The sequence below is a fragment of the Athene noctua genome, chromosome 1 (assembly GCF_965140245.1).
Source record: "Athene noctua chromosome 1, bAthNoc1.hap1.1, whole genome shotgun sequence".
Lineage (NCBI taxonomy): Eukaryota > Metazoa > Chordata > Aves > Strigiformes > Strigidae > Athene > Athene noctua.
In genome coordinates this window covers 261,258,741-261,280,042 of record NC_134037.1, presented here as the reverse complement: position 1 = coordinate 261,280,042, position 21,302 = coordinate 261,258,741, and the positions used below count along the sequence as shown (strand labels likewise).

General features: G+C 47.4%; 1 protein-coding gene across 3 annotated transcripts in view; it reads left to right on the top strand.

Moving 5' to 3' along the window:
- MYO7A (myosin VIIA) overlaps positions 1 to 21,073 on the top strand; it is a 68,702-nt gene extending 47,629 nt beyond the window's left edge. For 2 of the 3 annotated variants that reach the window (XM_074918554.1, XM_074918545.1), the window contains 21 exons: positions 764 to 883; positions 1,574 to 1,747; positions 2,365 to 2,592; positions 3,812 to 3,982; positions 4,827 to 4,944; positions 5,234 to 5,360; positions 5,471 to 5,640; positions 5,745 to 5,935; positions 6,502 to 6,626; positions 7,709 to 7,866; positions 8,949 to 9,102; positions 9,223 to 9,378; positions 9,795 to 9,900; positions 11,581 to 11,694; positions 12,278 to 12,365; positions 12,956 to 13,062; positions 13,980 to 14,165; positions 14,918 to 15,034; positions 16,196 to 16,279; positions 17,597 to 17,716; positions 18,458 to 21,073. In XM_074918554.1, the coding sequence (XP_074774655.1) occupies positions 764 to 883; positions 1,574 to 1,747; positions 2,365 to 2,592; positions 3,812 to 3,982; positions 4,827 to 4,944; positions 5,234 to 5,360; positions 5,471 to 5,640; positions 5,745 to 5,935; positions 6,502 to 6,626; positions 7,709 to 7,866; positions 8,949 to 9,102; positions 9,223 to 9,378; positions 9,795 to 9,900; positions 11,581 to 11,694; positions 12,278 to 12,365; positions 12,956 to 13,062; positions 13,980 to 14,165; positions 14,918 to 15,034; positions 16,196 to 16,279; positions 17,597 to 17,716; positions 18,458 to 18,547 (2,904 nt within the window). In that variant the 3' untranslated portion in view covers positions 18,548 to 21,073. The remainder of the gene's footprint in view (positions 1 to 763; positions 884 to 1,573; positions 1,748 to 2,364; positions 2,593 to 3,811; positions 3,983 to 4,826; positions 4,945 to 5,233; positions 5,361 to 5,470; positions 5,641 to 5,744; positions 5,936 to 6,501; positions 6,627 to 7,708; positions 7,867 to 8,948; positions 9,103 to 9,222; positions 9,379 to 9,794; positions 9,901 to 11,580; positions 11,695 to 12,277; positions 12,366 to 12,955; positions 13,063 to 13,979; positions 14,166 to 14,917; positions 15,035 to 16,195; positions 16,280 to 17,596; positions 17,717 to 18,457) is intronic. The other variant, XM_074918562.1, reaches the window with a different exon arrangement.
- The last annotated feature ends 229 nt before the right edge of the window (positions 21,074 to 21,302 follow it).

Below are 21,302 nucleotides of genomic sequence, written 5' to 3'. Positions count from 1 at the left end.
AGTGTTATAGAGCAGTCTGTGTTATTGAAGGAACAACTACTTGTTATTACTCTGTGAACTCTTTATCTATAAAGTCTCTCTGAAAAATATGATTTACAGAAGTGTTAGTCTTATCTACCTTTTTTTACCAAGATATTTATGTGGTATTTTTAAGTGTATTATCTTTCATATTGTGGAAGCCAGTTTGCTCTACAATGATGTGGCTGTATTTTTAGCATATGGTGAAGTGCTTCAAATTCTGGTTCAGGATCTTCTACAATGCAATTAAAAATATGACTAAAGAAACATCTGTCTAATGTAATTGTGAAAGATCTTTTGTACTGGCAGATAAGTGTTCTGAGTGGCATTTGTTTACAATTCCCTTGGATCATTACTTATACATTGTTTTCATTCACTCCCATCTTTTTGGCCAACACTCAATAACATTTTATAATACATCTTTAAAACACAGAGATAAAAATCAGTGGCATCAATAACAGGAACAGAAAAGCTGCTGCACTGGCTTCGATCAAAGGTTGTCTAGTCTGGTATCTTATGTCCACTGAGGCCAGAAACACGCAGTATAAGAGCAAAGCAAGGGTGTAGACTGTCCTACTGTCTCTCAGCTTCCAGCAATGTGATGTACGAACATCCTGAGCCAGAGCAGTGTCACAGCCATTTGTCCCAGAGGGCTTTTCTCCAGTAAGACACTGGTTTTTAACCTTTGCAAATGTTTGTCCTCTAGAGCCAATGGTCTAACCAATGTGTTCTCTGTTGCTAACAGTATTTAAGGAACTTTATCAATGGAGGTCCCCCGGGTTATGCTCCCTATTGTGAAGAGAGGCTGAGGAGAACGTTTGCCAATGGGACAAGGACGCAGCCACCCAGCTGGCTGGAGCTGCAGGTACGAGCCCCTCCATCCCCTCCCCAGGCAGCTGCAGCTCTGGGTTTAAGCCTTTCGCTATCACGGGAACCACATCTCTGGCAGGACAGAAAGTAGCATGACAAAATGCCTACTTCTCTCAAGAATGTTCATGTATTTCCAAGATTCCCCATGAATCCTGGCTTTGCTCCAGACTATGCCGAAGATCAATCCCTTTGGCTACATCCATAAGAGCTCAAGAGTGCTCTTGGGTATCAAGGCCAGCTGGCACGGATCAAGCCCCCCATGTATGCTAAGAAACTGTCTTCCATGTGAAGGTGGCTGCAGGCAAACTGCCTATTGAGAATGGTCCCTGGGACTAGCTGGAACAGGCACAATTTGTGCAATAATTGCTCGTTTTCTATGCTAGTTTACTAGCATAGGCAGCTGTGCTCCAGCACCCAGAAGCATTCCCAAGCATGCTCGGATTTATTGAATTAGGCTCTTTGATAACTGAACGTATTAAATAAAAAATCTGGGACTTTCAAGTGTTTTCCAGTGGTTGACTGTACATTATCCTGTTGAGAAGTATGTTACAGTAGTATTGAAAAGCAGCCAGCCAGTGGGATCAGGAATTAGAAAATGGTTACCACAGTTGGGTGGAAGAGTATGCAGGTAGATAGCCTTGATGGGATTGAACTGCCTTTACAAAGTTTTACTTTGATCCAATAGGCAACCAAGTCCAAGAAACCAATCATGCTGCCTGTCACATTTATGGATGGGACGACAAAAACGCTGTTAACCGACTCTGCAACAACTGCTAAAGAGCTCTGTAATTCATTGGCCGACAAAATCAGCCTGAAGGACCGATTTGGCTTTTCGCTTTACATTGCACTTTTTGACAAGGTATATCTTAAGTTATGTTTCTGACTAAATCTGTGAAAGAAGAGGGAGGTTCTCCTTGCCATCACATATCTTCCAGAGTGTAGAAGGACCCTGTGCTTTGAGAAAATGAGCCTTGAGGTCAGGAAGGAACATTTCTACAGTGCAGGTGCCAGCATGATTTTCACATTCATCCAGGGATGTTCCCTCTGAGGAGATATAGTGCTTTAGGGCTTCATGCCAGACTACAGTGAGAAGGCAGAGGTGATAAATCTTCTGTAACAGGACAGGCTTTTTATTCTGGGTTTCTCTGACGTTTAGCATGGCTGGATCCAAATCCATGACTTTGAAACAGAGTGTTTCAAAGCACAGTATGAATAAACAATACTTTATAATGGGACCACTGGTTTTGCCAGCTCACACTGATGTCCTCCTTTCATTCTGGCTAGGAAACTGGGGCTCAAAACAAAATGGCTCACCCAGCTATGCTGTAGACCTCTTGGCTGGCTAGTAAAGATAGATACTTTGATTTATTTTGATTATAAGGGAAGTCTGGATAAGTGACTCAGAGATAGAAATCTCTACCTGGAAAGGTCAGCATTTAGTCAGGTGAGTGCCACATTTCCCTCTGCCCTGACTAGGTCTCCTCGCTGGGGAGTGGCAATGACCATGTGATGGATGCTGTGTCTCAGTGCGAGCAGTACGCCAAAGAGCAGGGAGCACAGGAGCGCAACGCGCCGTGGCGGCTCTTCTTCAGGAAGGAGATCTTCACTCCTTGGCACAACCCAAGTGAGGACAACGTGGCCACCAATCTCATCTATCAACAGATTGTGCGAGGGGTGAAGTTTGGGGAGTACCGGTGTGACAAGGTATGTGAAATAGGTTTTACCGAAGGGGGTGAGAAATCTTCCTCCCTGAACCCCTGCTAGCTTGGGGATTGTGGTATTCACTTGGGAAACAGTAGCTACGGGCATCAGATCCTCTTGGCTGGGGACAGACTGGACGCTCCCATGTGCTGCATGAGCACTCTCTCCTGGTGAATTTTGGATGGAAGAATTAACAGCCATTTCATGCACCAGCCTCAGTTTGAAGGGCCACAGGGAGTCTGTAAGCAGATCACCAAATCAGGAGTACACAGCAGGATCCTTTTTGGTGAATCCTGCCAAGCCTTAGACATGAAAGATGCTTTTCAGGATACCCAGACCTCTGCCATGCAGTACAAACCCAATAATGCTGCCATCTGCTGAAGGGACATTGGCAGCAGAAATCTATGCCTCTAGAGTCTCTGAGAGCTTACAAAATTATTCCAGTGTCACTGAAACAAGTATCTCATGTAACATCAAAATCTGTGACAATATGTCCATCGCAATTTTCTTTTTTTTTACTTGTGTTTGAAATCATCCAGGTATCAAATTGAAGATATGTCTTTTCTTCCACACCTAATCATTCTACTGTGGTCTGATAAAATCCAGTCACCTTGGGATCTAAATAATCTTTTCCCATCTATATTGCATTAACTACAGCTCTTTTATCCTATCACAAGTCCTGCCCTTTCTTCCTGCCCCTCTCTTGCTCCTGGTCTCCTTGTGCTATTGTCATTTCAGCAGCTCTATTATTTCACCCCAAAGTGCTTGGAATGTAGCAGCACCAAAGAATATTTTACCATTCTGCATTATACACAGGTGCTTCAGTTCCTGGGCTTCTCAAATATAAGAAATGATGGAGACATGTAGTTTTCAATCATTAAACTCTTTCTACTATAGCAAAATCACCCCCACTGCTGACTGCAGGTGTCAGAAGACTAAGCTGTAAGGAAAGACTGGGACAAACATGTTCACACACGGTACAGGGATGCATGGTGCTGGTCACTGAACATGTTAAGGTTTAATGACAGCTTTTAGTGGTCAATCTCCTGAACTTTAGATATTCAAAAAGCACTGGTGAAGTTCTGCTGAAAGGGCGCATCCCCACACCATTCTGAAGCAGCAGTACATCAAGACTCCACAAGGAGCTCCTTGAATGATGGAGGATGGATGTTGAGGTGATGGCCTGGTAACAGCATTAACTTGGTTCCTTTGGCTCCCACAGGAAGAAGATCTGGCAGAACTGGCTTCCCAGCAGTACTACGTGGACTACGGGTCAGAGATGGTACTGGAAAGGCTGCTGAATCTAATTCCATCCTACATCCCGGACAGAGAGATCACAGCTTCGAAAACAGTGGAAAAATGGGCTCAGCTCATCATAGCTGCACATAAAAAGGTGCTGACAGTAGATCACCTGGCAAGGACCAAGAGGTGCTTCAGTAGCTTCGTGTGCCTTTTAAACATACCTCAGACATCATAGCTCAGCTCTTAGTCTGGCTTGAAGCTAAATCAAAGAAGGTGGCAGGTTTTGTACTAGCCGTATTCAGATTTACCACTGGTTTTGAGGCAAGATCTGACAGAAGAAGACAACCTTCAGAGATTCACTGTGAGAAGCAAAATGCCATTTCTGTGCTCTCATTCCTGTTACAAAGGATTGTGGTGTTATTGGTTGTATCACAGTGGTGGTTTGGGTCTCCAGGCAATGTCAAGACCTAAAACGTAAACACCTTTATGTGTGTTAGGAGTCTCACCTCCCATTACTGTCGGTGAAAACCCAGGCATGCAATTCAGTTGGGTTTTGCAGGTCCTCCCTCAGCCTGCCAGCTACATACAGAAGTGTCAGGTGTCTGAGGATGTCCTAAATAAAGCTAGATGTCTGGGCGCAAGGGCTGTGGAGTGTCTGTCCATTTGCAGCTGAAGGACTGTCAGCCTGCAAGGTAGACACCTACTTTAGGGAAACCTAAATTTAGCTGAGATGAATCCCACCCAGACTGGTCACTCTAGATGCTTTCCCAGCCTTCTCAAAGTCAAATTATTCCCTGAAGTGGGAACCAAAGGCCAGAACTTTGTCCAAACTGTCACTTGTTCCTGTAGGATTTTGTTTGGCCCTTAGCTGCATTGAGACCTCAATTAATACTGGTTCCAAGATCTTCAGGTGGCATGAATTGGTTTTGTTTGCTCTCTTCCTGGATATAACTGGGTTTGTGCTTCATGTTGGTTGTGGTTTGCTTTGTCTGTAGGGAATTTATACTCAGAAGAGGACAGATCCAAAAAAAGTCAAAGAAGAGGTAGTGGATTTTGCACGTTTCAAGTGGCCTTTGCTGTTTTCTCGGTTTTATGAAGCCTTCAAATTCTCAGGTGAGTCAGTAGAGCACATCCCCAGAGCATAGGATGCTCCAGAGTGAAAGGAAGGACAGATAGGGACTCCACAGATAGGAAGACTTAATGGACCGTCTAGCTGTTTTTTTCTGGAAATGTTATTTTCTTTTTGTGCATCCTGATTAACAATGGCTCAAGCTATGAATATGCCACTATTTCTCGTACTAAAAATAACACTTTTTTGATCATTGCGTTCCCCTTTGAAATGCATACATTTTCTGTATCCTAAGACCCTTCATGAACTGACAATGTCTTGTCTTCAATCCAGGGCCAAGCCTGCCTAAAAATGATGTGATTGTAGCTGTCAACTGGACAGGGGTGTACTTTGTGGATGAACAGGAGCAGGTTCTCTTAGAGCTCTCTTTCCCAGAGATCACAGCTGTGTCAAGCAGCAGGTATAAAGGAATAGACTTAGCTCGTAATCTCACCATAAACCTTTTTCCAGGCTTTGCCTCTTGATGCCATTATGTTCCTTGTTTATGTCTTGTATAAAAATATATCTCAGAGGGGGAAAGCTGCAAGGGCAGAGTTTCACTTTGGCTACCATTAAAGGCGATGAATACACTTTCACCTCCAACAATGCCGAAGATATCCGGGACCTGGTGGTGACCTTCCTTGAAGGACTAAGGAAAAGATCCAAGTACGTGGTCACTCTCCAAGACAACCCAAACCCTGGTAAGTAAATGGCCCAGCCCATAGGTAAATATGTAGATAAATTAATTACTCCCAACCATTTGGGGAAAAAAAAAAAATCCAACTAATGATTGTTTTTCTTGCAGTGGGAGAAGAATCTGGGTTCCTCAGCTTCCTCAAAGGAGACCTCATAGTTCTGGACCAGGACACAGGAGAACATGTGATGAACTCAGGGTGGGCTAACGGGTTCAATGAACGGACCAAGCAGAGAGGGGATTTCCCAACTGATTCTGTCTACGTCTTGCCTACAGTCACCATGCCTCCGCTGGAGATCGTGGTAAGCTGTCTTACAGAATGGCACAACTCGATACAAAGCCCAAGGAGGTCAAAGCCTTCCTGAAGAGCTTAGATCTGGCCAGAGCCTTCCTGATGATAAGGTGGAAACCAAAGTGGCTGAGAGAAGTGATAAGCTGTCCGAGACAGAAGTGATCTCGGCCTTTCTGCTATTCTTGTCACTTTGAACACCACAGGCTTGTGACTTGGAAGATCCATGAATCATGCTAAATCCTTCCAGCTGGTCTGAGTACTTGGAGGTGTATTTAGAGTTGGAGGGATCTGCTACATTCATGTATGGAGCTGTAGGATCCAAAGCACATTATCTTCATTAGGAAATGATCCACACTAGGGAAATTTCTGTTATTCCTTGCATTAGTGACTGAAAATGGCACAGAGAAATGACAGTTGCACAGCTCTTACTGACTATTAACTGGAATTAATGGGTTATTCTCATTCACCCACTGTTCTTTTAATTTTTTTATCTCCTTCTTCTCTCTGAATACATCAGATATATATATATATATTATATCAAATATACAAGGTGACAGAGACCTTTTCATCCCACAGGCACTGGTCACGATGACCCCTGATCAACGACAAGATGTTATCAGAACCTCTCAGCTGGCAATTTCAGACAGTGAAGAAAGAGTAAAGCCATACACCTTGGAGGAGTTTTCCTATGATTATTTTAGGTGATTTTTTAAACCATCCTCAAAAATTGCAGAAATAGGTAACCATCTCCAGGTAGCTTGGGAATCAGGAAATTTTTGGCTACTGTAAAGTACTCTGAATAGGACATTTCAGGACAAGAGGGAATGGCCTCAAGTTGCACCATGGAAAGTTTAGACTAGATATCAGGAAGTATTTCTTTGCAGAAGGGGTTGTTGGGCGTTGGAATGGGCTGCCCAGGGAGGTGGTGGAGTCCCCATCCCTGGAGGGGTTGAAGAGTCGGGTCAACATAGCACTGAGGGATCTGGTGGAGTTGGGAACTGTCAGTGCTGGGTTAACGGTTGGACTGGATGATCTCCAAGGTCCTTTCCAACCTAGTTAATTCTGTGGATCTGTGAATATCCTCTTGTGTGACTTTGTACTACCGCAGCCTCCAGCTTTGGTCATAGCATTTGAGCTGTAGGTTTTCCACAGACATGGTTTTATGAAGGATTTCTGCAGATTGGCTCAGCACAGGTGTAACAGTGTGAAATTTAGTATTATCTGGGAGGCTCTGCTCAGTGGTCTGATATTTCTTTCCTACAAAGCCTCAGATCATATAGGCAGCAGTTGAAGTAGGTGCGAGCATTTTCACCTCAGCTCTAAAGATTTAAATGTGCATCACTGCTGAGTGCAGATGGACAGACTGATTCCAAAACTCTCATTCCTGTTCAGATGGGCTGACAATCCAAACAGGCAGACCAGGTCCTCCTTCACCCTGCAGGCTTGTTCTGCTAGGCAATATTCTTTCAGTGTTGCTGCCCTGACCTTCCACTGCCATCATTCTCTTCCTCTTGTGGTCAGAAGCTTTTTTGTGACAGGTTGTTCTGGTGTCAGTACTTGGGTAGGGCCCTTAAGGGACTTTTCCGAGCCCTAGGAAAGTACAAATGGTCATCTCTGGGCAGAACTGGAGCCGGATGCTTGCTGAACTGTCAAGTCCCATTTGGTGTAAGAGTTCATTAGCCAGGTGCTGTGAGCAATCTTCCCAGGTGAAGCACTGGCCTCAAGTTGTCCCTTTTATCTTGTAACCTCTCCACTTTTCCTCTTGCTTTGCCTTTGCCACCAGGCCACCTCCCAAGCACACCCTCAGCCGGGTCATGATCACCAAGAGCCGTGGGAAGGACAAGCTGTGGTGTTACACCCGTGAGCCCATCAAACAGCCATTGCTGAAGAAGATCCTGGGCAGCGAGGAGCTGTCCCAAGAAGCCTGCATGGCCTTCATTGATATCCTTCCACTGCTTGGGGGAGTCCTGGGGCAACACATCTGACAGGCAAAAGGCTCTTTAGGGCCACAAGCAAAGCCCACAGAAAGGTTTGGGGTCCCTCTTAAGAGCTTTGGGAATATATCACAGTCTTGGAGATGGGTCTGATCCTGAAATCTCTACTCAAGCATCCTTGAGATATGAGGGGTGTCCAATACTTAATAAATGAGGGCCAGGGAACAAGTTGTTGAGTCCACACTGCTTAGTGATTAACTCACTGGTTCTGTTCTGGCTTGCTTCAGCTGTGTCTCTCCGAAATGCATGTGCTGTGGAAAGATGTAGCCCTAATCTGTGTGGATGCAAACCGGTCTACATGGTCTCAGGGACAGAGTTTGATGCCTGAATATCCCTTACTTGGCAGAATATACACAGCATGGGAGAGATGAGCTGAGTACAGACATAGCTCCCATCCGTTGAAGTAACCCTTATTTCTTGGTCAGGCTTTGCTCTAGGCTCCAAACTTCATGGTTTGAACAGTTCTGTGGGTATAAGCCTGTTACTGATTAATATTACACTATTGCTGCTACTATTGGTTTTCTTTTACTAGCAACAAGAGGAGAAATTAAAAGAATGGGCAGAAAAATAAGAGGACATTTGCAATTTTATCCTTTTCCTCTCTGTGTCATAAATGTTAATTCAGAAAACTGTGGCCTGCTCTCATGTGGAAGAGTTGCAATATGGCATGATGGTGAAGGTCATAATTTGGTGTATGTTACTGCAACTCCACTGGTGTCTGACCCTAGCTGAAAATCTGGTCTTTTACAGTGGTACCTGTATGTGTGATCAGGGAACACATGATCACATGCAGCTTTCTTAGGTCTACATGTCCTGACCCCAAAACAATTCTTTCAACCTGAGATGATGTGTGATAAAGGCAGAGAGCTTGCTGGACATGTCTTAAAGCAATGTAAAACCTTTACTATGCCCCTTCCACCAAATTGCAGCCACTTCTGTAAGCATGTGTAGGATGTCTTTAATCACATCATCAACAGAAGGGCTTCCCCAGACATCCCAGTTAGCTGATCCTTGACTCCTACCTCCCACCAGTGCTGAAGTACATGGGTGACTACCCATCCAAAAGGACCCGCTCAGTTAATGAGCTGACAGACCAAATATTTGAAGGTGCCTTGAAAGCTGAACCCCTGAAGGATGAAATCTACTGCCAGACCCTCAAGCAGCTCACAGACAACCACATCAAGTAAGAGTTGTTTGTTCCCCTTGGCCCAAATGCACTAGCCTGTGTTGGGCAAAGCAGATCTGAAATGTCTGTGCTGTGAGTAATTTTTTTTTTTTTCCTTTTGGGTCTCTCCTTGTCTAGGTACAGTGAAGAGAAAGGCTGGGAGCTGTTGTGGTTGTGTACAGGCCTTTTCCCTCCGAGTAACATCCTCCTGCCCCATGTCCAGAGGTTCCTGCAGTCCCGGAAACATCACCCCTTGGCAGCAGACTGCATCCAGAGACTCCAGAAAGCCTTGAGGTACGGCACCAAAAGGCCTCCTAGTCCTGACTGTGCCACAGCATCCAAATACGTGTGAGAAAATATGAATAGGAGATTTTTTTGGTGACTGGGGGGGACAATGAAAGCTCACAGCCTGTCTCTGTGTTCAACCTAGCTGAATTAGAGGGGCGTTTGGGTGGAGGATGTCACTGGTAAACTGCATATGGGAAAACAGAGATTAATTAAGTCAATTTTGTCCTGGTCCCCTCAAGTCACCTACAACCTAAGTAAATCCCCATTACAATTTTTCTTTCTCCCTCCAAAAGAGGGAAAAAAACCCTAATCTTAAGAAAGTAGCTGAAGTTACTCAAAAAAAGAATATGTATTAAAAGAGAAGATTTAAACAAAATATTCTTGCTCTGATGCTGTGACAGTTGCCACCTCCTGTTTTGCAGGAATGGATCCAGGAAGTACCCACCCCATCTGGTAGAAGTGGAAGCCATTCAACACAAAACCACCCAAATTTTCCACAAGGTTTACTTCCCTGATGACACTGATGAGGTAAATGAGCGAGAAGGAAATTCTTTTCCGTCAGAATGGCTGTCAGTTTTCTTATCAGAAGAGGCTAATGTTGGTTCTGATTCAGAAGAATTTAGCCTTTCCAGAAGGTTCTGGACCAGAGCAGTGTAAGAAAAACCCATCCTTACCTACCCTGACCAGCTTAGGGGTTTGATTTACTGCAGTTTACTTTTTTCAAGGTGTAGGTGCTGTGCTGGTATTCACTGGAAGCTTTATAGTATGACTCCAGAAAGAAGAAAACTGGGTGGGTTCATCTCCATTCGCTCACAGTGGTTCACAAGCCTTGGATAGTGGTTTGCAGCCTAGACCAACAGATGCCCTCCACCCAACTCTACCCTGTGGGGCACCATGATGGGGCTCCCTGGGGACTGGGCACACTATGACAGCACTGGCCAGTAGGTAACTGAAATGATACCTTCTGACCTGAGATGACACAGAAATCACACCTGCACTCGGGAACCTCTCATTAAGCATCTTACACACTAATAAGAGAGCTAATTATATTGATGCCAGAGCAGATATGCATGTCCTTGCAGATACTGCTGTCTCATGCTACTGACTAGTCTTCCTGTGGGGCTTGAATCTCTCTCTCCCTTCGTGCCCTTGGGCACAACTAAATTCCTGTATATCCAAGTGAGTTTATATGTAAAGCAGTGCACAGGCATGAAAGGAAAAGGATGGTTCCTCTCCAGCAGCTGTGCATACCCTTGTTTATCTGTAATGGAGAGTTGAGAGAACTAACTGCTGGGATTTCTCATCACTTTGAGTGTTTTTTTTCTACATGATCAGCAATAAACATGACACTGCTTTATACACATTCATCTGTGTGAGAGCCAGGAGGAGGAGGCAGTGGGGACTTCTGCACTTGGATGGGTTTGCTGTTATCCATTTGGCCATGGCAGGCACCCAGGTGGAGTGGCGGAGTAGCATCATTCCAGTACAGCACACATCTGCATGGAAGAGCTGCTGAACATCGGCAGCACTGAGCTCCAGGCCCATCTCTCGTGGGGTGTGGAACATGGGTCCAGGTGGTTCAGGCTAACACAGACATGCACATGGTGGTCAGAAGCTTAAATTTCTTAAACTACTACAAATGGAATCTCTTTAAATGGACAGAGCAAAACTGAGGCAATGTAAATGCCGAGCACAGCTCAAAAGGCAAAACAGGGCTGGGACCTGCATGCAGGTGGGACAGTCCGTTACCCATCCCACCCACCTGTAAAGCAGGAGTCATCTCCCCTCTCTTCAGCTATCTACAAGTCAGGAATTTGGTCTAAGCCAGGCATCTGACCTCTTCATCATCAGTGGAGAGACACTTGGCACACTCAGTCTGGAGGTATCTTTCTCTACCTGCCCTAGACAAATAGTTCTAATACTTAACTGTAAGACCAGAAAAATCTCTTGCATTGCCTGGGGAGCCCTGGATAAGCCAGCACAGGGTATAGATAGAGCATCATGAAGCACAAGGGTACAGCAGTACCATGGTTGAGCTTCTGCAAACGTCCCTTCCTGTGCCCAGAGCCACAACCCAGTGTCATTGATTTCCTTGATGGTTGGACACCTAAATCCCTTTGTGTGTCTGAGACTAGCGTTCCTCAAAGAGAGCGTAAAGTGGAAATTAACCTTGAGGTAGCAGTGGTGAGGATTTTCCTTTCTTTGTAGGCATTTGAGGTAGAGTCCAGCACGAAAGCTAAGGACTTCTGCCAGAACATCTCCAACAGGCTGCTCCTAAAGTCCTCCGAGGGCTTCAGCCTCTTCGTCAAAATCTCCGACAAGGTGAGTGACTCACCCAGAAGCTGGGGCGACCCCCGGGGCACTCAGAGTGACCCACCCGCCTGTGGGTATTCATTGGTGAAGCCAGAGCTTTCTGCACCTTCACAGGTGAGATGCATTTCTCTGCAAGCAGTGTGGTGCTTCTAAGTCAGATCCAACCTACTACAGGTGAGATTTGCAGTCTCACAGCTCTGACTTACAGCAGTCACCCCAAAGGGCTTAAAACACAGATGGGCAGAGCTCTTCTAGCCTGTTGCTGAGTCAGTTTTATAAGAAAGGACTAAGAAAAATGTGCAGCTTCGAGCTGCCTCAGGCAACTGGGAGAAATCTGTGGAGATAGTCATCATGAAGGGAAATTAATTGCTCCTGTGAAACAGGAAGCTGCAATAAGGAGTAATGGGTGAAATTAGAGACAGAGCCTGCAGGGAGGTGCTGGCAGCAGCTTTCTCACGTCAGGAGTTTGTAACACGTCAGTGTAAAGGGGACAAACCAGTGAGCAAAAGCTGCAAGATGAGGTAATGGCCAACGCTGCCTGTGGCCTCTTGCCACCTGCTCAGCCTTTGTAACCATGTCCTGTGTCCTCCAGGTCATCAGTGTGCCCGAGGGAGATTTCTTCTTTGACTTTGTGAGACACCTGACGGACTGGATAAAGAAAGCAAGACCAGCAAAAGATGGTAACAGTGACTTTTCTCCACTGTGGGTCACACAGAGCCCTCCAGCCCTTTCAAACAAGGCTGACCACATGGTCTGCCACGTCTGTTGGGCCACGCTGCTGTGGGTGTGCTGTCTGGGGACATCACCTGGGACATGACCTGTCCAGGAGCAGCAAGACCTCTCTGCTCCAGGGCTATATCTGGCTCCTGTGAGGAGCATCTGCCGGTGGGCAGCTCTCCAGGACCTGCCTGCGGGAAGGTTTAGGTGGTGGCTGCCCACATCTGCAGTGGAGCTGGCTGCAGTTCTGCTGAATATATCAGTGGCTGTAAGATACAGGTGGTGCAATTCCTCTGCCCTGCATTAGGCATGAGCACTGTCATCGAAGTACAGTCGTGTAAATGAACCCAGACACTCTTTACATTTTATTGAAGCTTAGCAAGGGAAAAATGTGGTTTTCCCTGCAAGGTCAGAGCCCATTTGGCCTTGCGAGTGCCCCTATCACTGCAAGTTGTGATGGCACATGGGCACCGCTGGCTTGCAGGGACACCGGCTGCCAGCTGGTGCTCACAGCATTGCTCTTACATATCTGCTCCCTGCTCCCCTTGCACAGGTATAGTGCCTTCCCTCACCTACCAAGTGTTCTTCATGAAAAAGCTGTGGACCAACACAACGCCTGGAAAGGACTCGATGGCAGACTCAATCTTCCATTATTACCAGGTACTCTAAGAGCCTGCAATACCAGTGGAGACTTGGAAAGAACTGGCAGTGGGTTACAAAGACTTTTTCCATCTGTTGATGGATGAATTCTTGCCTTAAATAAAGCACTACAAAGAGTGCTGATGAGATGCACGGCAAGGAGCAGCCTTCGTGCACTTTAGGGTAACCAGCCCAGCTGGCGTTTGGGCCAGCTGCTCTTTGGTGGGCAGCAAGAAACAGGAGAGAGTGTGTCCTGCTGACAGCCTCGCTGGGGGGGGGGGGTTGAATTCAGAAGCATCCTGAGGGTTTTCAGCCACCTCCATTCATGGAGATGAGCTGTGAGGATCCCAGCAGTCAGGTAAGAAGTTACAGTTGTTCTACTCTTGTTTCTTCTGGAATGGAAGAGACCCCTTCATGTCCCAAAGCTCGCTCTCTCACACACATACGCTCCCTGTGTTCTTGCCTGGATGAAGGTTATCCCAATAATATCTTGGATTGGTTATCCCAGTATGACTGTATCCCTTAATGCTTGAGTCAGTTAATCACTTGATGCATTTTCAGACACTTTCGGTAAGGAGGGAATAGATTTTTAAAATTGAAAACTCTTTCAATTCCAAGTGACCGTTACTAGGAGTGGGTTCCCTGGGATGAAAGAGGGTGAACAAGACTGTAGGATCACACACCTGACAGCTGACATAGGGACCTCCCTGTTCCACGTAACAGGAGACTCTTTTGGACCATAGAGGATCTTCAGACATCTAGTGTGGTCTCAGCTGAGCAGCTACCTCCCCACCACAGTCAACGCAACTGCTACGAGTGTTCCCAGGGCACAGCCTCTCAACCAGGGGCTGGCTACCTCCACAAACTCCATTTAACACCTGAGGGTGAAGGTCCGTGGTCACTTCCTCTGTCTCTGAATTGTTCTTTCCTCCACGCAGGAGTTACCGAAGTACCTGCGTGGCTACCACAAGTGCACGCGGGAGGAGGTCCTGCAGCTGGCGGCTCTCATCTACCGAGTGAAGTTTGAGGATGACAAGTCCTATTTCCCCAGCATCCCCAAGCTCCTGAAGGAGCTGGTGCCTCAGGACCTCGTTCGACAGCTCTCTCCAGACGACTGGAAAAGGGTAAAACAGCAACTTGAGCCATATGCCAGGCCTGGCTGGGGAAAGCCCAATCTCTTGGGGTACTTGTCTGATATTCAGCATTGAAGTGAAGCTGTTAGAATGTGCTAGAATGAGCAAACCATTGTCTCTCTTGAGCCTTAGCAGAGCTGCAGCCTCACCAACATCACCAAGAGAAGGAATTGTACACGTGTGCTCATACAGGCATGCCTTGCAGCGGGTTTTCTTTGTGCTGCGCATGGCTGAGGCTGTAGTGGTGGATGCAGGGCCATACAGACGCATGCTGGGAGATGGTCCCATGTAAAGTTCTGTTGTTTAAAGCAGACTACTGAGCAGAGGGGTAATTCTCACTGCTTTACACAGGAAGAGCTGTGGCACGGGTACAGGCAGATTTAGAGCCATAAAATCACATAGGTGTCTCACTGCCAAGAAATAGTTTTATAAGTCCTTTCTGTTTCCTGGGACTTGAACTCAGCCATGTGCCTGACCAGCAAGCTATCAGCTTCTCTGGGTTGAAGGTTTCTCAGTCTTCTCCACTGCATAAATTGGGGGATCAAAATTTATAAGCCCCTTAATGGAGTCACCAGCACAGGTCATCTAAGAAAGACCTGCCTTGGTTCCAGCACTTTTGTGCAGTGTTCATTGGAGCAGGGACTAGAACTGACCATCTCTGTGGGACTGATGCTCCTTCCCTGCAAACCTCCCTGGTGCTAGGTAGTGCAAACCCTCCAGCTCTGTTGTGTTCTCTGTTGCAGTCCATCGTGGCATACTACAATAAGCACGCGGGCAAAACAAGAGAAGAAGCCAAGCTTGCCTTCCTAAAGATTATCTTCAAGTGGCCTACATTTGGATCAGCATTCTTTGAAGTGAAGGTACCTGCCCTACTTGGGGGTTCTCTGGCAGCTTTCAGCCAAGGTCAGGAACCCCATATCACAGAGGGGTTCCAGGTATGCCAGGTTGTCCCAGTGTCTGGACCAGACTGGGACAACCCTGATGAAGCAGGAAAAGAGTGTGAGAGTCTCCATCAGTGAAGGGCCGATACACACTCATTTATTGCTGCCCTGCCTCTTTACACAGACAGAGGCATTGTAGAGCTTCAGCATATCTCAGTCACTGGTTCCATACTCTTGGCTGTGCTGCTGAAGAGCCAGGAGCCATTCTCTGTTTTGCCAAGGCAAAGGGGAACGTGTGGTTTTCCAAGGGACATGTCTGCACCCACCACGAACGAAATCCAGACCACCCACCATGGCACCAGACTCCCATCAAAGACAGTAGAGGCCAGTAGTCATGAATTCTGTCCTAGTACTCTGTATACCTTATTGCAACTCCCTCTTCTCAATGACCACACAGTGCGCCTGGGCTGGAAACCAGTTACTGAAATTACTCATCAGTTCCTTGAACCTGGGCACCCCATTTTCTATTATGTCCATCTTAGATGACGTAAAGGATCTGAATATATCCTGTGGTCAATTTTTTTTTTTTTTTGGTAGCCAGGAGATCTGTGGCAGGGCAGGAGCTGAGCTCCCATCCTATGTGCTCTATCTCTCTCATTGGTCAAACAAATTGGAGGTCCTTATGGCCCAGGGCTAGGAGAAGGGTTTACCAGCAGGAACAAAACTGAATATGCAAATCAGAAGGGGACAGAGCAGTGTAGTCTTGGCCTGGAGGGCCACAGCAGCAGGCATGAGGAGGAGCAGAACACCAAACAGGGCGGGGAGAAGAGGTGTCTGGGGTTTGCCAGCCTGTTCCAGCTCTTCCTTGTCAATGGTAAGACGGGAGCCCACCAAAGGAAGCAAGGACCTTAATGCTGTCAGCAACTCACCCACTGGTTATCAGGCATTTATGAGATCTGTACTTAACTAGACAGCCCTGACTATTGCTGATACTTTAATGAGCTCTATGTTTATCTTCAAAGGATAAACTGGATCACAATTAGTGGGACCTCAAATGCTGACAGGAGACAGACAAGGAAATAGGAAAGGACCTGATTTTGCGTGACACGTCCCCTAACCAGTTCATGTTATTTCCAACAGCAAACTACAGAGCCAAATTATCCAGAAATCCTTCTAATTGCCATCAATAAGCATGGAGTGAGCCTCATTGATCCCAAAACCAAGGTAAGAAAAAACGAGATATTCACCAGGTGCTCCTGAGCCCAATCACAGAATCATCTAGGTTGGAAAGGACCTTGAAGATCATCCAGTCCAACTGTTCAACCTAGCACTGACAGTTCCCAACTATAGCATATCCTTAAGCTCTAAATCGACCCGACTCTTCAACCTCTCCAGGGATGGGGACTCCACCACCTCCCTGGGCAGCCCATTCCAACCCCTTCTGGAAAGAAATGCTTCCTGACATCTAGTCTAAACTTTCCCTGGCACAACTTGAGGCCATTCCCTCTTGTCCTGTCGCTTACTACTAGGCTAAAGAGATTCATCCCCCCTCTCTGCACCCTCCTGGCAGGGAGTTGCAGAGGGTCAGGAGGTCTCCCCTCAGCCTCCTCTGCTCCAGACTGAACCCCCCCAGTTCCCCCAGCCGCTCCCCAGCAGACCTGTGCTCCAGACCCTGCCCCAGCTCCGTTGCCCTTCTCTGGCCACGCTCGAGTCATTCAGTGGCCTTTTTGGAGTGAGGGGCCCAAAACTGAACCCAGGAATCGAGGGGCAGCCTCCCCAGTGCTGAGCCCAGGGCTCAGATCCCTTCCCTGTCCCTGCTGGCCACGCCAGTGCTGACACAAGCCAGGATGCCGTTGCCCTCCTTGGCCCCCTGGGCACACTCTGGCTCATTCTCACCCCCCCCAGTCCCTCTCTGACCGGCAGCTCTCCAGCCACCCCTCCCCAGGCCTGTAGCCCTGCTGGGGGTTGTTGTGACCAAAGTGCAGCCCCCGGCATTTGCCCTCAGTGAAACTCCCACAGTTGGCCTCAGCCCATCACTCCAGTCTATCCGGATCCATTCCCCAACCCTCACAGAGGTTATCCCCAAAAGTGTGTTCTTCAGAACTTCAGGAGTTCTCATTAAGCCTAATTGGAAAGTCTGGAGAGCCAGAAAAGTTTGTCTGTTTCACAGAGCCAGTCCACCCCTTTTCAACAGGAGATGGGTGGGGAGCATCCACTTTAGAGCCCTGTGACTGGTGCATATACATACTCCTTCCTTAATCCTTTCACAGACGTTAGGACAGGAGCTGGAGTAAATGAGCTCCTACTAGTTAGTTCAACCAGCTGCATGGTCACTCTACTACAACAGTTCTTCACAAGCACTGGTGGATTCAGAGTCTTGCATCTCACTGCCATTCCCATGAGGCCATGGTACAGTCTCATCACAGTAGACATCCTTGGTCTCGGCTTTGAGGGAAAGTGAGTGAGGACACGAGAGGTCCCCACAGCCCTTCATGAAAGTTGAGGCTCTCGTGTTGAGTGTCAGTCTTGTGTTCCCACCAGGATATTCTCATCACTCACCCCTTCACCAAGATCTCCAACTGGAGCAGTGGCAACACGTACTTCCATATAACCATTGGCAACCTGGTGAGAGGAAGCAAGCTGCTCTGCGAGACTTCCCTGGTAAGGAGCCTTAAAGGTTGTTGGGCACAGTTTTTTAGATCAAATTGTGACTTTGGCAGGCAAAATTAAATGCTTCCAGCAAATTGTGTCTCGGGGATTTTCTAGGCTGAAAGTGGTCTCTTAGAAGAGCCCCCAATATGTTTTTTTTTTTTCCTCTGGATTTCCCATGGCTCTGCTCAATGGATCAGGGCTCTCATTTGGTCCATTATCCAACTTACAAGCAAGTCTGAGGTGCTCGGGACATCACCATCTCAGGAGCATGGGACACTGCTTCCTGTCACTGGACTGAAAGGCACATTAAAGCTGATGTGGGCTCAGGGGGTGCTCTTGAGCCCTTTAACCAAGATCCCAGCTTGTCCCTACTAACAGTCACAGCATCAAACCTCCTCCTAGGTTATCTTAAACACAAAGCATGAAGGATAAAAATTCCTGTTGGATTAATTGTATTTTGTTGTATTAGTATTTTGTTGGCCATTTGAAAATCCAGGTCCCATCCAAAACTTCCTATGTCCTTAGCCTCAACAGCATCCAGGGATGGTGAGTTCCTCCACCTCAACACTGCAAATTATGTCGGGGCTCTGTTCCTTGTGGTGGTGTCACCCAAGGAGAATGGTGGAACAGGTCAAAATGCACCTGAAAACTTGGAAGTCAGCAACCAGTAGCCAGAGTATTCAGGAGGCACAAGCCAGAGACTGTGAACTGTGCTCTAAAGGAAGGTAACATCTTCTCTCTCCTACTCAGGGGTACAAGATGGACGATCTTTTGACCTCATACATCAGCCAGATGCTAACAGCCATGAGCAAACAGAGGAGTGCAAAGAGTAGCAAGTGAACTGCAAGAAGCCACTGGCAGGTGGCCATGGGGCTAATTCACCAGCTGAGGCCTGTGGGATACCCGTGCAGCTGGGGGAGAACCTTTGCCTCCCAGATGTGGAAGATGAGCCGAACACCATCAGGGAGTTCGCTGGACTCTGACCTTGAGGGCTCAAATCCCACCTCCCCTTCCAGCGAAGATGACTATCTCTGACCTCCCATTCTCCTCCCCCACCCAGCACCCCGACTCCACCTTACACCTCAAAGATTTCCAGGGGACACCACCGCTCTCAGACAGTGACTGAACCCAATGGTTGGCATCGCAAAGGCTCTTGGAAGAGGATTTCTCTCTGTGTGTGTGTGCGTGCGTGTGGCTTGTTTTGGTTTGGTTTGTTTCTTTTCTTCAGTAAGAGAGAGCTATTGGGATGCTAATGGATTTTTGGTGAGGTTATGGGCATTTCAGGTTTGAAAAGGAATCACAGAGCCCTGACCCACACTCAAAGATGTCCAATGAACACTGCAGGGTTTGTTTTTTGACGTTACAGAAGAATACGTTGTGTTCTTAAGAAGGACAGAAGGAAAAAGCAGGCTGTGAGGATCACATTTTAACTAGGAATCAGAATAAACTACTGATTGAACAGGCTAGAGTACTAAAGTGCTGTCCGTGCAATGCTGGAAATATTTAAAGAACAAATTTTAAAGTTTTGTTTCTTCTTCTATTTATTTTTTAAAATATTAAAAAGGAAAAAAAAAATAATCCTGCATTTTGTGCCGATATCTGGACGCTGACTCGAGGCTGAGGGCAACCTGGAGAACAATCCCTCGCCCAGGGATTCCCCCAGAGCTGTGATTGCCAGAGGCTGAGTAAGGCACATCTTGACAGCTTACAGGCTCAGCTGGAAGTGAAGCTTTGAAGACAAATTATCTCCTTTTGCCCCAATGCTCAGACAAAATAACCCTGGGAGGATCTTCACTGCAAGCTTCAATATGGACGTAGGGGTTTTAAAGTCCCCATGCTCGGAAGACTGAGGCCAAGCTGTTGAGCTGTAATTCAAATATGGACTTGGCCATCAGGGTTGGAAACACCTGATGATCTTATTGTGGTTTTTGTGTGTACTCCTGTATAAAATGGCTCTTTCTGAGTCCCAGCTGGACCTGAACCACTCACAGCAAGAGCAGGCCCTTGGTTGTGGTGGGCTTTCCTCCGTCTTTAGTTGGCTGTACTAATCTGCTGGCTGGTTGTCCCGTCTTCCACCCGATGCCACTCAATGCGGACCAGCCTGCTTTGGAGCAGAGATGGGACCTGCCAGCAGAGAGGAGGCTGAAATCATTTTGTGTCTGGGGGTATACAAGGGAAGGAGCCTGCGGTGCCTTTCCAAAATCCAAGCTTCAAAGGAGCACGTGCCTGGGTGTGGGGCAGCAAGAAGGGTGACAATTGTCCACCAAGACTGGGTGCTGGCGTCACTAGGTGGATCTTGGTAGATGTGGGAGACCTCTCTTGGTCCTGTTTGTTGGGCTGAGTTTGGCTGTTTCCAAAAAATTCCATATTGTAGGGTGTCATGTGTTCTGCTAAGCTCAGCTGGACTTAGTCCTGCAACACCATGGTGTGCCCAGCATGGTCAGCAGTGCTGCCTACCAGACCTCAAGGACCCTGACATCCAACTGGGATGCAGCAGTGACTTTGGACCTTGGTCGCTCCACCAGAGCGTATGAGATGCTGCACAGAGACATCGACAAGCCAGACAGGGCTGCTGGGCGATCCCCTTCCTCCACCATTCCCCTACTCAAGGCACGCTGGTGATGGAAGCATGGTTACACCAGCCAAGGCTACACCGTGGAGCCAAGCTGCCTTCTCACCATGCATCTCTGATGCTTATCTTCCCTCCCCAGCTGCCATGATCCAGCTGTTCCAGGGATCCCACCTGTCCTGAGACACGTGCCCATCATCCCTACCACCACCACTGCTTTTTGTGAGTCTCCAGCCATCCCTGCCTCCCACAGCACACTCAGTAGACAAATTCAGCACAGCAATGTTTTCCAGTCCTGTCCTGGGCCAGTTTTCCCCCCACCACCGCTCTCATCCCTCCACTTATAGCTATGTTGGCCTCCCATGCACCCCACCATTTTGGGGGTGGGTGGGTGGGTGCTGGGACTCTGTTTGCGTGTGCCTGTGTGTCATATTTATTAGCATCTGCTGGCCTCTTTGTATTCACACCCAACGATGTAACATGAAAAACATATGTCCAAGCGAAATAATCTAATTAAAAAGCATCAAGTGGATTGTGGGAGGCTGTTCTGCGCTGCATGGTTCTGGTGGTGTCTCCATAGGAAGGGTGGGCTCAGGAGTCCCGGGTCCTCACTGGGGACAAGACTTCTCCTTGCAGAGTGGGACTCCAGGGAAGAGCATCCAGCAATGGGGAGCAAATCATCAGTGTGCCCAGGCTGGAAACTCAATGAAATCTTTTATTTTTGGGTAAAAAATGCTGAATCCTGGGAAGTCTCCATTGCTTGTGTCCTCTAAGACAGGGGCTGGTTCTTTTACAAAGGCTGGTTTTGAGCTGAATCACCAGATGTAGGAGGTACTGGGTGAAAAGTCTGTGTGTGGAAGTCAGACCACCAGCCACCGGCATAACGGCATTGCCAGACCCTGCATTGCAGTGGCTTTTCCTAATACATATTAAAAGCAGCAGTTGGGGGACCACAGCCAAGCTCCTCACCTGAACCCCAGGGGACAGGCTGAGAACCCCATGGTGCACACCACTGCTCAACCCACA